At 35.3% G+C, this 26,284-nt stretch overlaps 1 protein-coding gene across 1 annotated transcript in view; it reads left to right on the forward strand.

Moving 5' to 3' along the window:
- The window catches only part of TTC27 (tetratricopeptide repeat domain 27), a 113,006-nt gene that overhangs the window by 15,007 nt on the left and 71,715 nt on the right, over positions 1 to 26,284 (forward strand). The window contains exons 4-9 of the mRNA XM_030945058.1: positions 1,640 to 1,780; positions 4,488 to 4,590; positions 6,877 to 7,041; positions 11,440 to 11,576; positions 14,115 to 14,227; positions 18,402 to 18,468. Coding sequence (XP_030800918.1) covers positions 1,640 to 1,780; positions 4,488 to 4,590; positions 6,877 to 7,041; positions 11,440 to 11,576; positions 14,115 to 14,227; positions 18,402 to 18,468 — 726 coding nt within the window. The remainder of the gene's footprint in view (positions 1 to 1,639; positions 1,781 to 4,487; positions 4,591 to 6,876; positions 7,042 to 11,439; positions 11,577 to 14,114; positions 14,228 to 18,401; positions 18,469 to 26,284) is intronic.

A 26,284-nucleotide genomic window follows, 5' to 3' on the forward strand; every position in this document is an offset into this window, starting at 1 on the left:
CTACAGTGCTAAATAAGTACAGATAACTCTAGCATTGCAAGGCTGTTTCTGAAAAAAGGTTTTATAACAAATCTCCTTTGCTTTCCCATTGGATATTTTAAGTGTGGTCTACTTTGATTATGGAAAGAATCAAAAACATGCAGATAGGAAAAAGTTTACATTAAACTGAAAACTGTATTAAGTGTCCCACTATGTATGTGTGTATTTGAAAAATTAATCTTTAGAAGTACTGATTGATGACTTTCCCCTCTCAAAACTACAGATGTTGATAAGGTTTTTCCTTTCTGAATGGCCAGAGGTGCAGCAGATCTGGTATATTTCCAGTCAGCAGTTTCTTTCCTTTATTCTCAAGTGGTTTGCCTGACTGTTGTGATCATCATTTTCCACAGTGGGATTGAAATGACTGCAGTGATGTCATACAGGAATTCCCCTTTGTCCCAAATCATTGTCTGCAAAGTAAAAGTATTTTCAATGCTAATGCAAATTAAAAACCCCACAGTAAATCAGTGTAAACTTAACAGAATAAACTTAGATTACTCTGTTGTTAAAAAGTGATGTTGGTGATTCATATAACTTAACAATTTTTGTCTTCAGTATAACCTGTTGATATGGGTGTTGAAGAGAGTTTCAAATAACTCAGGAATTATGTTATTTGTTTTGTTTAAAAAGTTGAAATATGATTCAAGTAACTTATACCTTGGTCATGTAGACTGATCCAGGGTCTTTCTCAGGCAAGTGACTTCAATGCAAGCTGTCATTTAATCTTCTGTTCTGCTTTCTCCTTTCCATTCCCCTTTCCTGCCCCTTTTATACCAACTGAAAACTAAAACTTTATTTTTTTATTCATTAAGGAAATCTGTCATATGAGAGCCAGGAATAGACTGATAAATGGATATCTCCCTGAGCCTGAAGATAAACTGCTCAAATGCTTTCATTGTGTTAAAAGGCAGGAGAGAATAGGTGACTGTCAGATGACAATCACCACTGAGAGAGTCCCTGGAGAGCCACCTCAGGGCCATTAAGTGAAAGTTGCTGTAGAGAACATCATACAGGAATGCATCCAAAGCAGAGAGAGGTTTTTATTTATCAGACAAAGGGAATAAGGGCTCTGATATTGCTGCTCTGATGCCATTCCAACAGGAAGCTCCCTCAGGGGAAAGAAAATGATAACATATACTGACAACACTGCAGGAATATCTAATGTGTTTCAGTGCTGTAGGTTAATTTAATTATAAATTTGTTTTGTTTCTGTGATTGCAAATTGAATGGCATGGATTTACCAAGCTTTTCTCCTTAGATCATGGGAATGATTATATTACTGGAATGTGTTTGGGGTTAGTTGACTGGATGACACATGCATTTCAGGTGGGAGGAAATCGGTGTCCTGCAGATCATGTTGATGTTGTGTATCAGAACAGCAAGAAACAGTGAAGAAGTTACCATTATTTGGTAAAAGGTTGACACTCTTAGAGACAGAGTTTTAGGTTTTATTTTGGTTTTGCCTTTTGGGGTTTTTTTATGTTTTGAGCAGACATTTTCCCTAAACACTTTAATAGGTTTTTTTTCTGTTCTATATTACATTATTTTTTTAATAAACTTAAGTTTCCTGAAACTTGTCTTTTTTCCCCCCTTCTTTTAGCCAAAAATGCTGCATGCAGCTATTCTGAAGATGTTGGTTCTAGATGGTGAATCAGTTTATACTTTGACTTCTCATCCTATTTTGCTGCTTATAGCGAGGATAATCCTTGTGAATTCAAGACACAAACTCACGTCTCTCCAGGTAAGAAGTATGTGACTAATGACTATGACTACCAGCTACTGCTTAATTGTTTCTCTCATTCTTTTCTTCGTACCTCATTGAATCATTCTGACTTCTGTTTCTTTCCCTGTAGCTCTGAGGTTCTTCCCTCTAAGAAACAGTTAGGAGAAAGTGATTGCAATTAATCACGAGTATCTTCTTCTTAAGGATAAATTATTTACTCACTGTCTTCCCTAAAAAAGAGGAAAGACGTCTTCATTAGCTGGAAAAATTAGAAAATTTAATACAGCCAACTTTATCCAGACACATACTTTGTGATATTATTTGTCAGGGAGTCACTGGGAATGCCCAGTAATGCAGCTTACATGTCCTATACCCTTTTTAACAAACTTTTGGATACTGTTAACCATTACTGTATGAATTCTAACTCTAAATCTCTGTTGTGCATGTGTGTTAAAAACAAGCAGACGTGATGAAGCTCTTCTTAGAGGGTCTGTACCTCTCTTGTCATTTAGCAGCAGCCTGGTTGGTAGCAGGGCTCTCTGGAAGAGAGGGACTTTTAACAGCAGCAACTTCTCTTTATTGAATTCCAGTTGAACAGAATTTGGCTAGAGATCAAAATGCCACATGGCCTCTCTTTATGCTTGGCTGACAACATCTATTCCCAGCTGGGTCTTTGTATGAGTGATGAATTAAACTGTGTGAGAGATGTTGGCTGTACTGCATTTCTGGAAGCCAAGTTCTTCCATCGTTTTCCCTCTTATTCCCAGATGAGTGCTGTTGAATTTCAGCAACTGGGTCAGTCAGAGAAACAGAAAATGTACCTGGTATAGAGAATTCCCCTGATGCCTCCCCTCAGAATAACATAATGGGGAGCTTATTCTACAAGGTTGAGGTTCAGTTATTTTTGTCTACATTAATTTTGAATAGTAGTTCAAAGGCAACAGCTGATAGGAACTACTTTCATCAACGGTTGATGTAGCAATTAAAGCTTGCCCTTGTTCTTTTCAGCTTGATTCAAAGGCGGCCTCTTAATACTTTTGCTGCTTTAATAGTAGTGCACACAAATTTTAAACAAGGTAAAAATGCTTCAAAATGTATTATTTAAAGCATTAATAAAGCTCTGTATGATATTTCCCATGTAAGAGTAAATGCTTAAAAATAATCTGTAAGTTTTCAACTTGGCTCCCAAAAAACATTGCCAATAGAATATTGTGCACAGCTCAGCTGGTTTATCTGAAACTTTAAAAATATATTCTCACTGATTCTGTAATTTCTAAGTGGTAAGCATAAGGCCTCAGGACATTAGGACATTGTATCATTAAACTGGATACTGTGTTGTGTGGGAAAATTAATACTTCATTGTATAAAGCTAAACTCAAGTAATTTGAAACTTGTTACTTAAATTGCCTTTAGGTTTCTAAATAAATGATGAAATATTGGGATCTGACCTCTTTCATGAAGCCTGTTTGTGTGCTTTACTCTGTCTAGCTTGATATCAAAAGTCATCTTTCATTGCTCTTGGAAATAGATGCTATTATTCTTTTTGATAGTTCCTTTCTAGGAACATTAGAATCAGCTCTATATAATTAGTTTAGATGTTTGTGCTTGAATACTGCACAACCATTAGGTCAGTCTGAAGCATACCTGCTTTAAAAGTCCAGAAGATGAGTGCCTCTAAAGGAGTCAAACGTCTTTCATAGATAATGATTGGTGTGCAGCACCAGAATAAATAGCAATCATTAGAGCCTCTGTTAGAGGTGTGCTCTACATTCACAGATAATAATCTTAAGTATAATTTTGAGACTAGAGTATTGAAATGAACTTTTCCATGCATTTTCTCTTGTTGCAAACTAGAGAAGAGGTTAAGAGACTGTGGGGAATTTATGTTTTGGGTACCAAGCTTTCTAAAATCAGATATTTCCTGGGCTGTGGCTCAGCTCTGCCTGCTGTGGAGTGATTGCTTAGTTCAGTAACATCTATGCCCTTCTGAAGTTCAACATACAGAGATTAGAACTATCAATTGTGATGGTAATGTGTTCTCGAGCAATTCTGCTCCTATTCTGCCTCTCTCAGGCTTGTTTATGCTGCCACCTGAAGAAATAAAAAAAGGTCAAACAGAACAAGAAAAAATGCATAGAAGGATGACAGTGGATTATCAGAAATACTGAATAGTTTCCATACAAACAGTAACTAAATAGTTTAGGACTCTTCAGGAAGATTGCTAAAGAATGAGATCATGGCTTTCTATTAAAATAATCTATGTGAGACAAAGAAGATAAGTAGGAAACAGCTGGATTTGGGGTTTTGGTTTTATTTTGGTCCTTTTCTGTTACAAGAGTTAGAAGCTATGAAATCAAAGTAGGAAGTGGCTGTGCCAAAATAAGTGTATGCAAGTATTCTTTTTTTCTGCTGTTCACAGCATTTCTTACCAGATGGTGGTACTAAAGATTTGCAGGGTTCAAAGAGCAGTTAGAGAAATTAATAGAGGGAAAATCCATAAAACCCTTGGAGCACTGTAGAACTGCCTGGATATGTTCATCTTTATGCTAGGCTATGGTTTTTTTTTAATAATAAAACAGCTGTTTTAGACAGGTTTGTATTTTTTGGAAACTAGAATTGAATAGACCACAAAGTCTGTATTTTAAAACCACTTTCATTTTTTTCTTTTATTTTCTTAAAAGGTTTATACTTGTTATGAACTTGAAGTATCCATATTTTCTTTCAGACTTTACCTTGGTGGACTCTAAGATGTGTAAATATTCACCAGCAGTTGTTGGAGGAGAGATCACCTGAGCTATTTACTCTTGCCCAGGCCTGTATAAAACAAGGTATATTTCTAATTACTTATTTTATTGGCTTGCAGCATCTCTTTTAGGATATCACAGAGGAGGGGAATTTGTAGTCATAACTGTTAAAGTGCTTATCAGGCACTTAGGTAACTGCAATGACTGGAGAGGGAGCAGAATTTCACTTAAGTTGATATGGGCTTGTAAGGCACATGCTATTTTTCAGCCTCTCAGATGAAAATGTGATTGTAGACAAAGGTTTTTTGGCAGTGACTTGTTTTGAGACTCTTGGATATGGTTCTCAGAGATAGATAATGTAAGATACACCTGAATATTTAGTGAGTTTCTTTCTGGTAGTTGTTGCTGCCTAGTGCCTCTTACCAGTTTATTTTCTCACTGAAGCCATCTGTTATTTCAATCAAATACCTTCATAGTCCATAAAATAAATACTTTTAAATCTTTTATTGTCTTTGAGTAGTGTGTATCTTGAATCACCCACTTGCTTGTCTATATCAAATTCTCAAGAAAACTTTGTGTTACTAGAGAAAAAGACCTTCAAATTCAGGAGAAATTACATTTTTCTCAAGTGTTAGGTCAGTATCATCACCTGAATAGAAGACAGCTGCAAGGATTCCCTGCAGTTCTGAAGCAGCCATTATGCAAAACCAATGGGACTTGGTGCAGTTTCCCGTCCCTTTGGCCATGTGCCAGACATGGTATGGGTGCCAGAAGAGTGTCATGAATTTGGGACATCAGTGCTTCTGGACCACTACATCAGTACTAGTAATGATGTGAAGCTTTCCTCAAAGGTCCTTGAAGTCTCAAAGTGCCTAAACCTATCAAGCACTGTGAGTAAATGGTATTTAGGAAGTGGTAAGACTGCTTCTCAGTGTGCTACTTGAGCTCATCCTATAGCTTTACCACAAGTAATCTTGATTCGGCTCATTGAAACTTGCTAGCTGTGGAAAATCTAGTTGTAATGCACAAATAAATACTATAACCTCATTTTTTTTCCTTTGAAATTATATTGTGTCACTCCATTCAAAAGTTGCATTTTTGTGTGGTTTCGACTTGTACTTGCATGTCCAGTATTTTGTAGGTTTCAAGTAATATTTTTAAATTACTACTTTGTGGGTTTTTAAAAAAAAAAAATCTCATCTTTGAAAAAGTTGTTACTAGGCAAATTTGTTATCTATGCAAATTTTGATTTAGTGAATTAAAAAAGCTGTGTAAAAACTATATTCAGACTTAGCAACTTTCTATATTAAGTGAAAGGTTTTAAGGATTAACAAGTACTAACAAAAAAAGAGTCTAGGAGGTTTAAACAGTAAAATCTCTTTGTGCTAGATTTGACTGCCAATCTCTAAATTAAAAAAAAAAATTCGGAGAAAATGTTTAAAAAATCCTTGATAATACTGGTTTTTATAGTAAGACTTGTTAACACTGTTAATGAAGCTTATTTGAAAAATTAAGCATCCACCAAGAGGCAGCCTCAGTGCTATAACTGTGTAACCAACCAGTCCTTTTTAAGTACTGTGATGCTGTAAGCTTTTCTGTAATTTTTATTATCTAAATATTTTTGCAAAATGCAGAATTAAAGCATGAAGCACAAAACCCACTTCCATTTAAGACTAATCGGATGAATAATTTTCAACTTAATGTCTGTATTTGCAGGAATATTCTCTTTTAACTTACTGTACTTTGATAGAACTTAATTATATAAGAAATACAAATGCTTTTATGCTGAATGAAAAAATTCAAGTCTTCTTTCCTAAAGACTTCAGATCTGTTCACAGAAGTACTTTTTCCAGTTCAGATGGAGAAACATGATCTTTATCACTCAGGAAGTCAGTAATTATTTAAAAAACAAACAGACAAAAACTCAACACACAAAAAACATCCAAATAGAAAATGTCTTACGAATCCTAAGCCACCATTCAATGCTTGATCTGCTGTTGAAACGTTAATTAGAAGCTTTGTACTTAAGGGATGGGTATTAGCCCAATGTTCTGTTCTTACGTTCTTTAGAAAGTCCAATACAATTAGAGTTGTTTATTTTCTGCAGAGGTGATATTTCCCACTGCAACTTTGCTGTTAAATATAAGCAAAGATTGCACTTTTCTTTTCTCTGGAAGTAATCCTTAGATATAAAACTTGAAAAATGCTTTAAATCACATATATCTTCTATACACTGTTAGTGAATTTTTAAATGTGTGCAGGTGTAAAGAGCAACAGACTTTCTGTCATGGTATATTGCTAAAATGGTATTTTTAAAATACCATTCTCCTGAACTGCATTCTCATCTCTTTTCTTTTTCTTAATTTGCAGTGACAGAAGCAGAAGCTTTGTTCACAGGTGGTGAAAGCTGGCACTTGGCAGTTCAGTTCCATCTTGAGTCTGCCTATACATTTTTGTTTTACTATGAATATAAAAAAGCTAAGCACTGTTTCAATATGGCTAAAGACATAACAAAACTGCAGATTAACCTTACAGGTAAGTTTTGCTCGTAAAGTCTAAGAGGATGATTGGCTGGACCAAACTAATCTATGGCTTGTTGGGGCTTTTTGTGACATATCCGATGAATAAATAACTGCACTTCGAAAAAGCTTGATGTTTAACTGGTAGGCCTTACTTGTCTTCCAAGAGTTAGTATTGCTTGGAAGAGAAATAGGACATCTAGTTAAAAAATCATTCCTGAGTGGTTATTTGTGGAGTTGGGCTATTATAAGCATTCTTCCTAGTGTTTCATGTCAAATTCTATGTCTAGTTGCATCTGCTGGTGTCATGATGAATATTTTTTGTGTTGTTTTGTTTTATTTGGAGACACTTATAAAGGTGTCTGCATGATGATTCGATGCAGTCTTTCACCTTTTGTGCCACTAGCCTAGATCTACTCTGTGTAAATAGCTTTTAGAAGTTCACTCCCAGGACTGGTATCATCATGGAAAATAAGTAGGGAAGTTAAATTTCTGATGAACAGAAATCACAAGGATTCAGTCACTATGGAGACTTTATAATTACCCTTTCAGAACCTATTCTTTGGTGTCAGGAAGATCAGAGTGCTGCACTTAAAACCTTCCATGTATAGATATTCATCTATGGTCTAGCTGGTCCTGCTAGGCAATCAAAATGACATAAAATCACACCTTTTCTTTGTGAGAACTTATGATTGTACCTGAGTAGAAATGGAAAAAATCTTTATCTAGTTTTTTCTTGTAGACTTACTAGTGGAAAGTGCTAAGGAACTGAAACTTGCAGCTTCCTTACTTCTTATATCCCTGTATGTCACAAGGCTCATGCTCCTTCATATCCAGGTTGGAGCTGCAGCTAATCCATCCTAATGAATCATTTTAATAATTTAATTTAAAAAACCCAAGCCATCAGCAAAAAAAAAAAAAATCCTAAAACACACAAAAAACCCAAATAATAACCCAAAGAAACACAAACTCTCAGAAATTATATGAAACTCCATGCTCATTTATTCAAAGGTTTTAAAAGCTTACTTTGAAAGATGTGTAATGGAAATAAAACATTATAGTTTATATCTGAAGGAATCTATACATTTCAATTGATCCTGTCCTCTTTTCCCTGTATGCAACAAAATCTGTGCATGTGGTGTGTTCCAAGTGTGGCATTCATTGCCAGCTTGGTATTATAAAGTACTTTTCTTTAAAATGAGTCAAAAATTTTTTTGTTTTTTTTTATTTAAAAACATCACTACCTATGATGTTACTCTAGCTATAAAAATGCAATTAACTGAGAATAAGTAAAATCAAAGAGACAGTCTTCATGTTGTATTTTTTTTCCTTTAAAGGAGATCTTCAAATTTTGGATTAATAATTTCCTTAAACCTAACTTAGAAAAAGCCTTCTTGTTTGGAGAAGGAAAAAACGATTGGATGCAGTGGAATTATGTATATTTTTATTACTTTACCAAGAGGTTATGATAGTCCCAGAGAAAGATTGTGGTGATACAGTATCTTGGAAAAATGTTGTGAAACTCCTAAATGTTTTGTGGTTTATCTCCATAAATCTATTAACATAGTTATGTCTAACCTGAAGGCAAATGAACTGAACTGAACATGTGGGAATTGTTGGCATTCTAGACAAATTCATTTGACATGCATATTTGGGCTAAATGGGAGGAATGTTGCATCATCGAAAAAGACTTTGGTTTAATGTAAAAATCCAATCTCTAGCAAAGACATTTTTAAGGCTTTTGGGAGGGGTTTCCTTTTTAGGAAAGGATTTGGAGAGGTTTATATGCATTAATGGTTGTAATCCTTACTAGTTGAGTATTGTATTACAGCATGGAAATATATATTGTTCTTAAAACAGAGTTTTTAGGACCAATATTTTCCAAAGTTATTTCAGTAATATGTGAATAAATCATACTTGGTTTGTGTAAGTTTTTTAAGTCCCATTAATCCAAGTATGTATAGTGTTCATCTTTTATTGAAAAGCATCATTATGCTCCTCACAATGAGTCATAACCATCAATAACTCTACAAAACAATTTCCAATATCCTTGTTGCATATAAATTTAGTGAAATGAAGAGTAGTAATCCAAAATAAATTTAAGATCAACAGATCTAGAGAATTGATAATGCTGAACTCGGAGATCTGTTTGTTTTTTTCATACCCAGTAACACGTCTCTGGGAACTTGTAATATGAAACAGAAAGTAAAGTTTCTGTGTAGGTTCCTTTTACTTTGTGAGGATATACCATAGAATGTTAAGGGTTGAAAGGGACCTTAAAGATCAAGGATAGGGACACTTCTCAGTACAGCAGGTTTTTCAAGGTGTTATTCAGCTGGCCTTGAACACTGCTGTGGTGGTAGTGGTATAAACCAACAAATTTTTTCTCAGCTTTAACACATGTGATACATCTTTTTCAGGTAAAAACCAGTATTTTGTCCCTGTAATAGCAAGGAATTTTTAAGTTTAAAAAATGCAATGGGAGGTGTGAGAGCATAAACAAATCACAGTTTCTGAGTAGTAGTAAGCAATTTTATTGGTATCCAGAATAAGTTTGCAATTGTTTCCTTCAGCTGTTTAGGCAGTAAGACATAATAGGAAGTGAATTATAGCATAGTGATTTTCAAACAATATTAAAATAGAGAATTGAAGGCCACTGTGTAAAATTAGTATGACTTATTAGCCAGTATTTTGCTCTGTGTGTCTCTCTGCAGTATGCTGTGTGATTTTCAAAGTGATATTTTTAGAACCTTTTTCATTTCTTCGTAAACTCTTAATACAGGATGTCGCAGACATCTTTTGTGAAAATCCTTTCTTAGGATTTTTGCCTGCTGAGAAGCTGAGAGGTTTCAGCAACAAAATGTAAACAATGGTTATCTGCTGCTGTGGAATGCATCAGGTGGATTCTTGATTGGCCCATCTTGGATGTTTATAGTTAATGGCCAGTCAAGGCTGAGCTATCTCGGACAGAGTCCGAGACAGCTCTTTTGTTATCATTCATTCTTTTCTATTCTTAGCTAGCCTTCTGAGAGGAAACCTTTCCTTCTATTTCTTTTTAGTATAGTTATAATGTGATATATATATCATAAAATAACAAATCAAGCCTTCTGAAATATGGAGTCAGATCTACGTCTCTTCCCTAATCCTGAAAACCCCAGTGACCACTGTCACAACAGGGCTTTTCCACTAAAAGGGGTAATTGGCAGAAATGGAGAAATTGGTCTAATTTCTGGCTTCCCTACTCATCTCTTTCCACTTTCAGGAAGAAAAGTGTGTGACTGCTATTTCAGTCCCTCTGCTGGATGAGGCTTATGGACAATGGCCTCATCCTCAGGCCTTTGTCACATGAGCAGTCGATCGTCTTTACCTCAAAGATTTTATATACTGAAAATTTTTCAAAATTATCACAAAGATAAGGACTTAATAATTGGCTCTGCAAAAGCAGCAGATGGATTGCTAGCAGTGGATTAGCTCTCATTCCTCCATTTTACACTGTCTGAGCACTGTATCACAGTAATAATGAACAAGCAAACCTTCAAATCTTATAGAGTAATTTTTAGCTCCATTTTGGCTCTGATTAGGAGCTAAAATTCTGTTATTTTAAGTTATTGTCCTGAAATTACTCTTTTATTTCTCTGCATTTTGCAAGCAAGTTGCTAACAGAAGAGGAACAAATGTGTTTTTCCTTACAATTTGGTATCAATGTCAATTACCACCTTAAAAACTAATAAAAATTGTCAGTGGGTCCAATAAGGAACTGAAGAAGCAACACTGAGTGGAGTTTCGCATTGTGCATTCTGAATATTGGTTAATTCATTATAGAGCCTTCACTGGTTTGCTGTTTCGCTCACTCCCAATATTACTTTTACGGTATCTTACATGCCATATTCTGGTAACATCATGTCTGTGATCCTTCTTCAAAGGATCTAACTCTTCAGATGAAGATTTGAAATATTTACAGTGATGGCCTGTAAGATATTATTAAGGTGTTATGGGATTTTCATTTGCATAAATATCTCCATGTAGTCACTAACTTCTAGCAGGTGAATTGAATTGAACAATTGTTTCTGGTTTATTGCTTGGAAATAAGCAGGGAAGTGATGAAACTTGATGACTATGAGTTTTCAAAATGCTGGGTTATGGGGAATTTAATTAAAAGCAGCTTTGCAAGACCTATATAGCTGTGTTTGTGTGTTTGTAATGTGTATTACTTTGTATGTTTGCTGGCAGCGAGAACATTGCAAAGAGATCAAGCAGAGGCTAACCGCTTCTAAATTTCATTGGTTAATTCTCCGTGTAGTTCTCTATTTTGTCTGGGGTTTTTTGTAGTAACTCTCTAGTATACTATTAGATAACTGGTTTTTAGTGTTCTTAATGGTGTTTAGTGTTACTAATATAAACATATTTTCTGTAGGTGCTTTGGGGAAGAGAACACGATTTCAGGAAAAATACGTTGCACAGCTTATTTTGGATGTCCAAAGAACAGATGGATTCTTCCTTCCTCACAGTGAACTAAGTCCAGCTGCAACACCTCTAGAAAGCTTGACAATAGTATGTATCTGAGAAGAATTGTTTTAATTTCTTTAAATGAAAATGTTCTGAGGCTTTTGTTGGGTGTCTTCTAGGGAAAAGTGTGTTGTTCCTAGAGAAACTTAGCTGGGGTTTTTGAAAGTTCATGAAAGAACTGTGGCTCAGTAGTTTGCCTAGTATTAAGGGACATGGGGTAAAACAACATATGAATGTCTGCAAGACAGATGTGGCTACTCAACTAAGAGCATGTTTGCAAATGTGATCTTCTACAGTTCATGCATTAATTTTTAGTGACTAAGAATGATGGAGCTAGGAAAACAGGTGAGAGGCAGATTTTCAAAGTAGCCTGCGAGGTATCACAGGATTTCAGAGATTCCTGTGTTCTGACAGACGTATTCAGTTACAGTGCAAAGATAGGAAATTGCTCTACTTATTCCTGTGGCATGAATTATGTGAGTTGGTCCTACTGATCTTAAGGGTGTGCATGATGACTTCAATTATAAATTGTTTGAGAACCACTGTATTGATTTAGGATGGCATTTTCCCCCCATAAGGAGATTTAAATTTATTTGAACTTGCTATAGAAGCTGGAGATTAATTGAGCCATTATGGTCCCAAGTTTATTCTTCAAGTAGGAAAACCTTAATTAAAAAATATTGTGCCTTGGTAGACTTCCAGGTCAAGCAGGGATCTTAAGCAAAAAAAATTGTCAATACTTCTCTATTTCTAATTGAATGCATAAATATCTCAGGAGACTAATCTACATTTTTCTTGTTTGCCCATTACCACATCCTTGGTGTTGCATTTGATTTGATGAAACAAGGTTGACTACACGTGTGACAATTCAGGCTTATGGTAGAACTACACATGGCAATGCCTTATAGGATAGTGAGAGCTCGGGGGAGGCTGCGCTGCCTGGTGAATGTCCCACTTAGTTATAAACTTCAATTACAACTTACCTAGAAGTAAGAAGTAAGAACTAAATGATAGGATGCATTGTTCTGAGAGTTCCTAACTGGGATATTGTTTTAGTGTTTTTTCCCAGTTGCTCACAAATTTCTGAAGTATTTGCTCCCAGGTCGGTTGCTGTGAAAGGAAAGCCTCAGGCTTGAGGTAATGCTTAAGGACTCTTGATATGAAGTGGTATGTTAAAATAGTTTGATCAGTTTTAAACAATTCAGAGCTTTTTTTATGTTTTGAGGAAGTTCTTTTTATATCTAGGAATGGAAATCATGCTTTAAAGCTCTGTCATGCAGTTACAGTTGAGTTCAGTTGATCAATATTTGTAGTGAAGCTAAAGTAATTAGTACCATTTATACAAGTTAGATTTTTAAAATTATTTAGGCCTGAAAGAGGAAATTGTAGTTTATGTTACACCTGATGAAGTATTATTATACTAGTTCTAAAATAATTTTCTACTGGAAGTGGTAGATAATAGTCTAATACAGTAAGAAGAAAATTATGGTAATAAATTTGACTTTAAAACTGTGAATATCTTCCTAATCCTCTTAAAATAAAAACTTATTTCCTTCACATTCTCTGTCAAATCACGATTTTCTTTCATTTATATAGTGCTAAAATACTGTTGATGAATTCATATAACTCACTTCAAAGCATTCCTCTTTGCTCTTTGTTCTTCTGTGGACCTTCATTTTGATCTTGCCAACAGAAGATATGAATGAGAAACAGCTACTACTGGAACACTGAAGGGAAATTAATAGGAAATTTGAAAAACTGTTAATATAAATCCATTATCTGTTTTTAATAGTTCGTAAAAACTACTACTGGTAACTAAAAATCAGTAGCATGATAATTGGTTTCAGGACCAGTTGTTTTGGTTTGGGTTTGTTTTTCAAGGGAAGAAGGAAGGAGTAGTATTACAGCTACTTCCTTTTTGCTCGCAGCCAAGGAAATCTTTCATTGTTTTCAAACAAACACAGATACTATGAACATGTTAATTTGCACTTTTCAGACATAGATTATATTATTTTCTTCAAGTTAAATAAATGATACAGAGTGAACTACAGGTAGCATGTTTTTTTGTAAAACTAAAGACTCTTTAAATAGAAAGTGTGTTCCAGAAGTCATAGCTTATGTAGTTGGCTTTTCCTGATACATAAAAGAGATGTCCTTAAATTCCCAGATGTCCAAAGTGGCTAGCCTGAAAACCCACATTAATGACCATAACATCAATCTGTTTCAGTTGTCTGTACATATATAATAGAGGATGAAATTGTTGATAATTCTATGAGCAACAGTTTGAAAACAGAAGCTGCCTTCAGGCTTATTTAAATAGAAAATTGGTGTTAGCTAACCTTGCAGTTGTTCTGAATGCTGTTCCTCATGCATAAGAAACAATATATTTGTAAGAGAAACGTTTTGGGTGATAATTCCTTGTACTGCTTTCATTACTTAGTTATTCTATCATAATGGTAAATTACTTTCCACGGTGTCATTCTTTAGTGGTAATATTATTCTTTTTCAAACAAGTCTATATTTTTTCATATTTTGAAGGCATAATTCTGTCTATTTTAAAATATTCTTTTTTTCTTCCAACAGAATTATGATTTAAATGATGACACGGTGCTTAATGAGATAAAATTAGCAGATGCTGATCAGTACCAGGTACCTGATTTGTGTGCAGAAGAGCTTGCTGTAATCCTTGGAATATGGTAAGTTGGTTTATGGTTCCTTTAAAAAAACTCAAAGAAACAACTGCATGAATCTTTGTTACAATGAAATAATGAAATGCTGAGTTGAGGGGACATTTTTTCCTTATTATATAGTCTGGCTAAAAGGCTAAAAGATTTGCATTAGAGATGGATAACATTTTCAGTTCTCTCACAGCGAGCTGTAGTGTCCAGTTCAGAATTTTAGCAGTATTTCATTAATAGCTGTATTGTTGTTTTATCTTTAAAAAGCTTTATATACTTTGTGCTTCAGGTTAGTTACATTTCAAATATCAGCTGGCATTAGCTACCATACAGGGATAGCACTTCAGTGAATTTTGAAAACATATTTCAGATTCTGCAGTTGGCAGCTTCCTGTGAGGATCAACCATCAAGCAAATGCCCTCCTACTCACTGAAATGGGAATGCTTGTATAAATTCAGTGTCTTTTGCTAGTTAAAAACCATAGTATAAAGTCCTTGTGATTCTGCACCTTGGTTTTTTTCCCCTTTTAGAAAGTATATGCTACATGGGTTTTGTAAATAGCATGGGAGAACAAGAGGCAGGCTTGAGGTCTGAAGATCAGAAGTTATGGCATGTTAGAAGTATAATGTAGTCAGTCAGTGACTTTGGGTGCAATGTTCACCATCGCTGACTCTCAAAGTGCTTTTCTGATCTGTGAGTTGCAAAATGGTGGAATCTGTTAGATCCAGTTTGAGGACCATGTAGTGAACAGTGGGTTGACATAAATTCTTAGCCCACTCACTTTTAATCTTCCACACTCTGACTCAAGTCAAGGCAAAGCTTTTCCCTTGCTGAGGACCATTTTCATGAGCACTGTATTTTTTTACACAGTATTGTCTTATGTTCAGGTTATATAATCTTTCCTGTTCCCTCCCTTCTGAAGGAAATTTTAATTTACCTACTGCTCTTTTTCTTTTCTTTTTTATAAGGGTACAATTGAGTTTTACATTGGCTGGCTGCACAGTAGGTTTCTTGATCACAGTGTTTGAGTTTGAAACCATCACTGTCATGTTCTGAGCAGTGGCTAGGAACCATATTGCCTGCCAGCTGTGTTTGGCAAGACCAAACTAAAGACAACCAACTAAACCAGATTCAGTGTTGCTTCCCTAAAGGATTGGTAAATGCCATTTAGTGGGTAGGGTGACGTTAAGTGACTGAAGCTGTCTCAGTCAGAGATGGAGACAAGATTTGAGATCCAACTGTGTTGCAGAAAGGGTGTTGTAATAGGATGCCAGCTTTTAGAATTCTTCTTGTAACAGAGTAGAGTTTAGGCTTGGATTGCTGGCTGTACCCTTGGTGTCCATACCAGCTATTGGTATGTCAGTTTGTGAGGAAGCATAGACATGTTAAAGCATTTAACAGCATTGGCTTTTAGCAAAACATTCTTCTCAAGCCTTCTTCTATAGCAGGTTCTGTGCTTTAATGCATGAGGACTGCAATTCTGGAGGGTAAATGCTTCATTTAATAATTAATAAGTTTGCTTTAGAATTCCTGTAAGCTGTTTCATTTTTAATAGCTTTAGCAATGTTCCTTAATGTTTTTCATCTTTCAAAATCAGTTTTTGAAACATGTAGTCATAATCCAGAAAGTGATGCTTTGATGACTATTAATTCCACTGTTTCAAATATGGGTCATTAAGTCCCAAAGTTTGTAACTCATTAGTTAAGCTGGATACTTTATCCATTAGGCTGTCAAGTAGACCTGATTAATCAGATTTAAGAATTGGTTGTGAGCTGCTGACAATTAGCTTTTGCTGTTTTACTAGAAAATACCTTTTTCTGCTGCACAGTGCATCTTACTCCAAGGCTCTGTTTAATCTGTCTAAAGAGTGTCTGTTTCTCATTTTCTTTCCCTCTTTTATTTCAATAAACTCCTGAAGACAAGATTCAAGAGCGGTGAGAAAATAGCTTACTAAACTGAATGATGTGATGATTAGTGACTTTTCTTTATATTGTTATGAAAAGATCCCTCATCATACATCTTACGTAGTAGATCCTAAATTCCACTCAGATTTCAACTCCTCAGATTCTCTGGGATGAACTGGTTTATCTCTCCTTGAAACCAGAACAAATACAGGTCATAGAAATTAAATTTTCATAAAGCAGTCTGACAAGAACTAACAGTGTCATTAGAAATGCTTAAAACCAAGGTAGAATTCTACTCTACATTCAGATTCAAATTATAGCTTTAAATTTGATTTGACTCAGTACAGAAAAATAATTAAAACAATTTAGTTGTTATTCTGTCTTTCAAGACTTACATTTTTGCACTTACTTGTCTTCAGGCTTTGTAAATGGATGTAGCAGAAATGGAAATCGGAGATCTATTTTAGCACTGTTTTTATCTGGAAGAGCTGCATCTTTGAGCTTCCAAAAGCAGTGACAAAAATTGATCTAGAATATGAAGAGAATTAATCCTTCCTGCTTGAAACAATTTATTTTTAGGATGATGAAAAATAAGTTCTATTTTTGTCGCAATTTAACTGTCCCTTGGTTTACCTGTGCTTTTCAAAGGCTATGGTCATGTCATTTAACATTCTGGTTGCCTAACTGCTGTTGAGTTGCTATAATCCTTGAACTTTTCTTGCTGCCTTTTTTTCCTCTTTTTTTTTTTGGTTGTCCCCATCCCCCCATGCATAGAGAAGCTTGCTGTTTTTTACCTGAAGTCAGTTGACTCGAGTTGACTACATCCAGCCGACTAGGAGTCTGTCTGCTAGCAGCTGACATTAGGTATGATAAAAAGGTTTAACTGAAGCAGTGAAATTCTTTATGACTTTCCTGTTTGCATGAAATTTTGCACAAGGCAGGGAAAAACAGTGAGATAGAAATTCTGATAAATATCTATATCTATATATAGATATCTTTCCTAGCAATGTTACCTAAAACTTTCAAAACAATGCACCAACAGCATAGAGTTCTTTTTTTTTCATGTGGGGAGATGAGGGAAAATGTATTGAAGCAATAGTTAATAAACTTTCCTTTATTCCTTGTGGCCACAGTCAAATAACTTGTTGAAGCTGATGGTACTGTGAAACATCAGCATAAATGGTATGAAGTGTGTGTGTAACCTCCATCATGGGAAGTCAAGGGAACAGACTAGGTAACAATCAGTCTGGAGAGGTTGCAGGAAGAGCTGGAAGAGCTCTCAAACCACCTTCTAGAAATTGTTGTCAGTAGTCTCTGTGTATTTAAGTAGAAGAAATCATGCCTGAATAACCAGGCAAAGTAATCTCCAAAGTAAGTTAAGTAATGTAGAGGACGTAATTTCAGTCTGTAACCTATTATCACAAGAAGTATCTTTGCAATTTTAGCCTAGAATGTGAAGCCTGCTACAGAATTTAGTGTGATAAATTTGGGCTTATGTATGTAGCCATTATACAGGTTTGGTGATGATCCATCATCTGTGGTACAGTTTAGGATGTGTTTTTACTTGATATCTTTGGTTTTAACAGGGAGCTTGAATTATAGCTTTTGTTGGTTTTTGTGCAGTTTGGTGATATCTCTTATAGTATGTTTGTAAATGTTGTGGAGCTGTTGTATAAGGAAAACATTCACCCACAGAGTTGCAAGCCAGATTTCTTTATCATCTCTGTTAGCATATCCAACTCTGAATAAAATAATTTTAATTCTCACATCTGTGTTTTCTTCTGATTTTCCCCTGTGAATGGTTCAAGGTAATCGTAATGCTGGTTAGTGAGAGATGGACTCTTGTGGTCATGTATTTTGAGTGACTAGGAGGGTGTTTGTCTGAGATAACCCTTCAGCACTACTTTAGCATTAGTACTTTTTTGATTTGTAGAATCTGCATTCAGTTAGTTATAGGATTTTAACTCAAAACAGATCTCTGTGAAAGCAAACAATAGATTTTAAACTTTTTTTAGGATTAGTGAAATTGTTATTCCCATAAGCTTAAACCGAGGAAGACATTTCACTTGACGATGGTGTTGGGAAGGTACTTATAAAATATCTTAGGCCCCTAAATGGTTCTTTATTTCTGTGTGTTCTAGGTCTAGGTCATTTTCTGCACGTACCATACTCCCATTTTTCATTTCCAGAGTGTCCTTCAGATTTCTGCAAGTTTGAAAAATGTGTTCTGAATAATGTTATTCTAAAGATGAAATCAACATTGTTTAATTTTTCTTTTCTCTTTACAGTATAGACTTCCAAAAGAACAATCCAATACACAAATTGACTGAAGAGGAACTTCTGGCTTTTACTTCAGTAAGTAACTTACCTGGCACTTAATAAAATAAACGTTTTTTCACTTAATATTTAAGTACCAAGCAATAATCTGTCAGTCACCCTAATCAGGAACCTGTTTGGAAACCAAATTTGTGTTAGTAGTCAGATGTTTCATTAATTTTTTCTTATTTCAAGAAATTAAACTATGCTGAATTTTAACATTTTTCTCAGCCATCATCATGCAGGAAAATCTTGACATCTAAAAATTTAATTTCACCTCAAAACACCAAACATTTTCATGTGTTTAAGTTTTATTCACTATATGAATTATAGCATAATATGTGACTAAATAATTGTACAGCAAACTCTTCTTGTGACATTAGTGTTGAAGATGCTTTTCTTTAAACACTGTTCAAGAAGAGTCCTAAAGCAATTTTGGCTTTATTCTGTCAGATTTATTCAGTCTGTATCCGATGTTCTGCTTAGACATGTTTCTTCCCAATTCAGTGGCTGATTTGCTCCAGAACAAATCTGTAACTTGCAGTGAAGCTTTGAAAATTCTCAGTATTTTTTATGTAATAATTTCTTATTATTTTTTTACTTAAGGTGCAATTTGCTTCTGCCCTGATCTTTTCTGCTTTTGTGAGGTTTTCAACATTAGTTTAGATGGCACGATGTAGGGGGAAAGGCTTGTCATTATGTTGTCTTTTTTGCCTATTTTCCACAATGTTAGACTTAAGTTTGGGTGCAGGAAAGAGGACTTGCTCTCCTACCTAAGCCTTGTAGTAAGAGACTGTATTGCTGTAGTAGTGTCATCTGAAAAGGTAAATTAGGGGACCTCGGCAAAAACCCCTTGTATTTCACTTGAGCTAGAATCTTACTACTGACAGTTGTAGTTCTGTGAAAAGACCAAGGACAGTAATCTAAGGTTAACTGTAGTAATGTTTGGCTGAGGGTTTTTTGTAAAAGGAGATTGTCTGTGAAAAAAGATAATCCTAATCTTACTAGATAAATGTAAAATAGGTTGGTTTAGAAGTACTGTTTATTTAGGTCCCTCTGCTAGTACAGTATTTGTAAGAAGGGATGCATGAGGGAGTTCAGTGAATTGCTGTAAAATTGTTTTCTCTTTGGGTTTTGTAGGTTTTCTCTTTGCTAGTACAATGATTGTAGTGCCATAATTCATCATTATATAAATTTCTGAAGTATTTTGTTTCGAACTACAGTTTCGTTCTGGGTTTGCTGCACTTTGTTTTTGGATTTTTTTTCCCCAAAAGGTAGGAACAGAGAGTAGGAAAAAGTTGAAATGTAGAAAAAAATGAGACTGTGCACTCTCCTGTTGTAGTAATTGAAGTATCCAATAAGAATATTAAAGAATGATGACCATTGAAGGGGAACAAAAGATTACAGAAATATTAAACACATATGAAGTAAGGAAATTTACACACAAAAGAAGCCTGTAGGAGTGACACCAGACTGATGGACTGAGTACTGCAAGCTTTTTTCAAAAATGGTGAAACTATTACAATACAGTTTTCCCCGCAAAAGTAATGTTAATGAAATTTTAAGGCGTGCATGTAATTTCATTAAGACAAACCCTGCCATTTTTGTTGTTAAAATAATGTTAAAACAGTATATGAAACTATGTAAGTAGGGTTTTCTGTGAAAACTCAGAACTTTGCTTCTCATACTTTATTTCCTAACTCTGTGGGCTATTTTTTGTATACCCCTTGCTTCAGTCTCCTCACTACCACTGTTGTTCACATCATTATTGGGTGGAAAACCAGCTATTATATACTTGAATCTTGAGATAACTTCTCCATTTATTCTGGCATTTTTATATTAAATGGAGTGATATTGTGATAATAGAATATCTTTAACAAAATTGACCCTACTCCTGTAGTGGTCTACTTCCAGAATAAAGCAAGTATATACTTTAAATATTTTTAAAGTTTTACAGCAGAGTAGAAAAAGTCAAGGAAGGCTGTGCACTAGGGAAGAGATAGTCAGCCTTCCTGTCATCCTTGATCTGACATTGCTTGACAGATAACCTGTTAGAGCAGATGTAAGAGATTTGATGGGTGAATTCTTCATCATGATGGGAAAATCATACTGCATTTTTCTGCCATCTAGTGGCTGATCCCTCAAAAATCACAGGACAGCTGATTAACTTACTCTCTAATTATTTTATTGCAATCATTATGGGGAGCTTATGTTTTCAGTTATTTACTTATATTTTTGAATAGCTGCTAAGTCAGCTATGGCTTGCTTCACACTTGTAAAATTAGCAGCCACTGATCTTAGATCAGTTGTTAGATCTCCAGAGAAACAGTGGAGAGATCTGTGTAGGCATCCCTATCTCTTTGTGCTCAGAGTGGCAAAAAAGGAGGATCTATGGCAGTAGATGAATAGGTATGTAGATCTTAATAGTACTGCAAAATTCAGTCAACAGCAGTGACAGAAAGAAGTAGCTAGTAGTCTAAATATTAGAGTAAATAGTAATTTACTGAGGAGTAATAATTCTCTGTATCAGAGTAGTGTTCTTTTAAACTTTCACTTCATGTTTCCATTAATTGGATGTAGGGACACAATTGAATCTTAGAATTATTTTCTCTTTTGATCTTGACCTGTGGTCCCAATTCACAAAAAGAACAAGTATGAATTGTAGTATCACCATCCCAGATCTTTCCTGGAAGCCAAAAGCAGAAATCAGATATTAGCTTATATGAGTTCTTTTCAGTAAATGTACCTTTTGTGACTCTTGCATCTAAGCCTGTAATTGTGAATGGGTGCTGCAGAGTTTCATGATGAAATCTCTGAGCTCTTCTGTGTCTCTGATCTGAGTCATTGAGACAAATCCATCCCTGTGTTCCCTGGCAGTAGGGGTGTTCTGTGTCCGTGTTAACACAGCCTTGGTTCCTTCAGTGTCTGCTACCTGAGTAAATTAAATGGCACCATAGCTCTTAGCACTTGTATTTAAGGTATTTACCAAGCTTTGGTACTGCCAAAACAGGCAAATGAGCACAGTATCTATGCTCCTCTAGTAATTTCTTTAGCATCAATCTGCTCTGTGTGTGTGTGTGAGCAGGCATCTTCTCAGCCTACATGTGGATTCCTAAATCTGCAGGCTGGTTAGATGGTTGTCATGCATTCATCTGATATCTACTGAAATTCATGTTTTCCTCAGAAAAGCAAGGCATTTCAAGTTATCTTAGGAAACTTGAAAAATTACAAGGCATTTTTAATTGTTCAGTGTATCATCAAGAGATCCTCTTGCTTTGGGCACTGCAAAACAAGTGCATGTGACATGCAATTTCTCTCAAGCAGAGAGAAGTAAGATCTAGGTAGTACAAGAGGGAAAAGATGAGCAAATGGATCTCAAGTAGATGATGTTATCCTGCCTTGTACTAGGTGCAGTTTGGAAAACTGACATTCTAAGACTCCCTTTTATATGTGTAAAAGTTGAAAATTACTGGATATGGAAGAGATATCTATATCTGTTAAACAACATAACTTGTAATGCTAAAAATAACACTATTAATTCACTGCTTGGCAACTGCAGTCAACTACAAAAGGATTGCTGCTTTTAATTTACTGGAGTCGCTTGGAAATAGTTGCTGTTGTCCTAAAATCACTGTCTTTTGTAAAAAAGAATTGATTTCAGTGTTGCTCATTTTTGAAGCAACTTGTGAGGGTGTATGTAGTCTCATTGATTGGGATAGCAGCTCTCATAACAAGAATTTGGACTTGAATTTTGAGATGTTCTAGTGAAATCTCAACCCATGAGTATAATACTTCAACTTTCAAGATGTTCATCTAGAAGTGAAATTAGATGCACTAGAGTTTTTCTCTCCTTATAGTTCAATTGTTGATACAGTATATTTACATGAGGAGTAATGCAGCTTGCATTCTACATTTTAGTGTAAGATTAAACACAAAATAAAACATGACTTTTTGTGGGGGATTAAATATTTTTTTTTCATACTTAATAGTTTAGGGTAACAACTACAATTTTTTAAAATTAAATCTATTATGGTAAGCACTTGGTCTCCTAAGAAAGCTAAGATATATTTTAGCAATCAAATATCATACAAGCCACATCAGAGACACAGTTATGTAGTTGGTGAACTTTCTGATTACCTAACTGAATATTGCACTCAAAAGCAATTTTGAATGCAATTTTAAGAGAGAGATGGTGGGGCAGTAAAGCAGTAGTGACACTCAGTGCTTCTTGGTTCCTACAGTGTCTGCTAGCTGACACTGTAAATTAAATGTAAGTAAAGTAAAATAAATTAAATGGCACCATAGCTGTTATCATTTCTATTTAAGGTATTTACCAAGCTATTTACCATTTTAAGAGAGGGATGGTGTGACAGTAAAGCCGTAGTGACACTCAGTGCTTCTCTGGTAGAATTACTGGTTTCTTCCTTTTAATAAAATTTTTTGCTGGACCTTTCTGTGTAGGATGTATGAAGTAAACGATGCAAGAAACCAAAGAACTAAATCAGTGCTGCCTTTATGCTTTTACATTGAGATTTTGTAGATTGTTTACTCCCAGGTCCCCAGATTAGTTTTCCAATGCTTAAATGTGCTTCATTACCTTCTTTAATTTCAGTGGTTCAGTGGATTATTTTTAATGTGAAAATACAATTGTGAAGTTCTGCTGTATTTTATATTGGTCAGTGGTTTTTCCCTTGAATTACACAAGTACATCACTGAGCTGTAAGTCACTGGTCAAAATACTTTTTTCTAAAAAAAAAAAAAAAATCCTTTTAAGAAATGAGCAAAAGTAAGCCTTAAAATAATTTCTGTTAAATATTTGTTGTTTGCATTATTTCAAATAGGTAATGCAGGTCAGACAGTATACCAAAGAGGAGATGAAATGAACAACAGTGCTGTGTAAGTGTGCATGATATTTAAAAAAGAAAAATCAAAATTCTATTTAAGGCTTTATGGAGATGTTTTTGATGTGAACGTAAGTTTTACAACTGGGGACTGCAAACTATTTCTGAAATGTAAAAAAATGTTCCAGGAACACATGAAACATCTGTTTGAGAACTGATAAGTATTCCTTTGTTATAATTTTAATATTATGCAGTTCTTGCAGAGAAATAGAGAAAATATTAAATACTGGATGGTGTTGCATTTTTCTCTTGCAAAAGAGAAAAATGTTTTCTTTAAAACAGAGGCTAATAAGATTAGACTCTGCAATACAAGTTCTTGGAGCTTCTTAGAAAGCTTATACTATAGCTTATAGTTTACATACTGGGAAAACAATGTTTTGTAGTCTAATATGACAGTCCGACAAATATCCAAGATTAAGGAGCTGCAGCTGGTCCTTAAGATTACCCATTCCATCTGTTGAAGCCCTTGAACAGTCCAGGAGAAATGGTTTTGGTGGTAAATGTGATGAGCACTTAGCCCAGTGTGGGAGAATATTACTTTTTTCCCTTATTAGTGTATTATGATCAAGGGACATTGAGTGGCAGCAGCAGTATTAACCTGTAGGGGACTGAGAAGAGAAAGTAACCAGCAACTGTGAAGGAGAAGTCTTGCTTTGTGCATCCCACGTCTTAGACCCGTCTTAGATATTTGTATCCTTTGGAACCTATGAAAGATGAGAAGGAAGATAAATAGAACCACGAAAATTTAGTTGCTTTGGTTTCTTAAAATTCTGAGCCTTCTCAGGATTTATGGAGAGCTGAACAGTCTTTTTTTAATAAAGTGGTGAAAGAGGGAAAAGGAAGCTCTGGCAGTTCTTCTCTCTGTGGACATTTTGAACAGGTGAGGATAACTTTCTAAAGAGGGGAAAAAACCAGGGTAATAACTTGTGTCTTGCTTGGACTACAGAATTGAAGTTATTTACCACCTTCTAACAAAAATAATGTATCATGCTGAAGTTCTTCCTGTAATACGGAGAGGGATACTAAGGTCCAGTGGAGGATTTGGAGAATGTGGAACGAGTCTGCAGAATCCAAGGAATACTATGTATTCCAAAGATAGACCAGATGGGAATGTTTTTCCGCAGTGTTGAGCTACTGATTCCATAAAAGACTGTTTGTTTTTACTAAGGAGTTTTAGAATGGTTGGATTTTTTTTTCCAGAGGTGGGCATTTATTGAGTGTAATAGAAGCTCATGTTGTATGGTACCTTTGAAAATCACAGTGAAGGATTACAGTGCACATTTTATTGAGTGTGTGTGTATGAATATGCATATATGAATACTTTTTCTGCTTTTCACTGTAGAAAGGGGCTTTGGGAGGAGGGAGTAGAAGGTGGAAATGGAAATGCTTTGTTTTTCTCATCTTTTCTATGGCATTTGTGATATTAATGTGGAACTAGAGAGCAATCAAATCACAGCATACGATATTTTTCATGTTAAGCCTTCCTATCAAAACTCTATAAAACTAACATGCCAATTTGGTTTCTAAAGAGAAGTTGTTTATATAGCTTAAATAAAAGCAGTGCATTTTTCTCTGCTGAGAAAATGGCTGCAGTTTTTTTATGTTTTATACGCAGCAAGAGTATTGAAAAGCTCGTTAAGAGTGCCATGTGTCTCTACTGCTGTAACTTTTGTGGCTTTATAAAAAGTTTCTTTCACTTCTCTAAGCTGTGTTGCCCATTTTGAATAGCCTCTGTTGGTTACAAGATTATAACACTGCAAGGGCTTTCTCTCAGCAAAGCCCTGCTAGTTAACTAGTGAGACTTTTTTTAAGTAAATGTATTCAAAACTAGTCCATTCTTTTTTTTTTTCTTTCATTTATTTTTTTTTTCTTCTCAAGACTTTATTCAAAAGTCTGAATCATTTTACAGGAATGTCAGGATCTAAACACTTGCTAATTTAGTGCATGTATGCCTTCTGGCCCATCACACAGTACTGGGAAATCAGATTGAGTGTAGCAAAAGAGAAGCTGCCTCTTTCTGCTGCATGTGCAGAGACGCCACTGGATCTCTTGGAAGCTTGTTCAGAAAGCATCTGGTACTGGGGTGTGCAGTGTTTGTGGGTAGGAGACAGACCTGCTGTTGTCAGTTATGTTTGCTGCATTTAGATGTTTCAGGGTAAAGTAACTGGGTGCTGTAGTACATGTGTTGCAGGGCAGGGGCGAAGCTTGCATTCCATTCCAAAACTGTGATTAAGTAACAGTCTGTCTGAAGTTGGTTTATTTTACAAAGTATCAGATTTCAGTATAATTGACACTTTTATCCCTTTCAACTTTGTTCTCCTCTGTGGTCTACATTCTTCCCTCAGTCCATGGGATCCACAGCTCTGCTTGAATTATATCTTGCAAGAGATGATTCCTGATTTATTGTGTGCCTTTCTGAGCAAGAAATTTGGGACAGCCTTTCCTTTCTAACATGGTGTGCTCTTTTGTATAATCAGTACAGAATTACTCAAGCAATAGATTTTAGTGGGCTCACTGTAACTGCGCTGGTAAAAGAACATGGAAATCATGTTTAAATATTAATAGATTTTTTGCCTGTCTAAGGGTTTGAGAAGTTAAGCAGACAAATTTGATGACAATAACATTTTTTCCCACAGCAGCCCTTTCTTTTCCCCCTCCTCCTTTATCTATCAGCAGCTCACTTATTTTTTTCTAGCTGCCTCTCTGACAGCCAGTTGACATGTCCCAGGCTTCCCTTCCCCCTCTCATGTCCTTCACCAGTTATAACTATTATAATTTACTTCAGCAAGAAAATTTTCATTGCAACAAGAGGGTGAAATAAAACCCTCTATTCAGCAGAATGCTGTCTGAGGTATCATCTGAAGGAAATAAGGCATTCTCTCTGTTCTGTCTGATGCTTAGTAACCTCTTTTTGGTGAAGTTCTTATGATCAGTTCACGTGTTATCAGTACTAG

Source organism: Camarhynchus parvulus, chromosome 3 (genome assembly GCF_901933205.1).
Source record: "Camarhynchus parvulus chromosome 3, STF_HiC, whole genome shotgun sequence".
NCBI classification, from domain to species: Eukaryota; Metazoa; Chordata; class Aves; order Passeriformes; family Thraupidae; genus Camarhynchus; species Camarhynchus parvulus.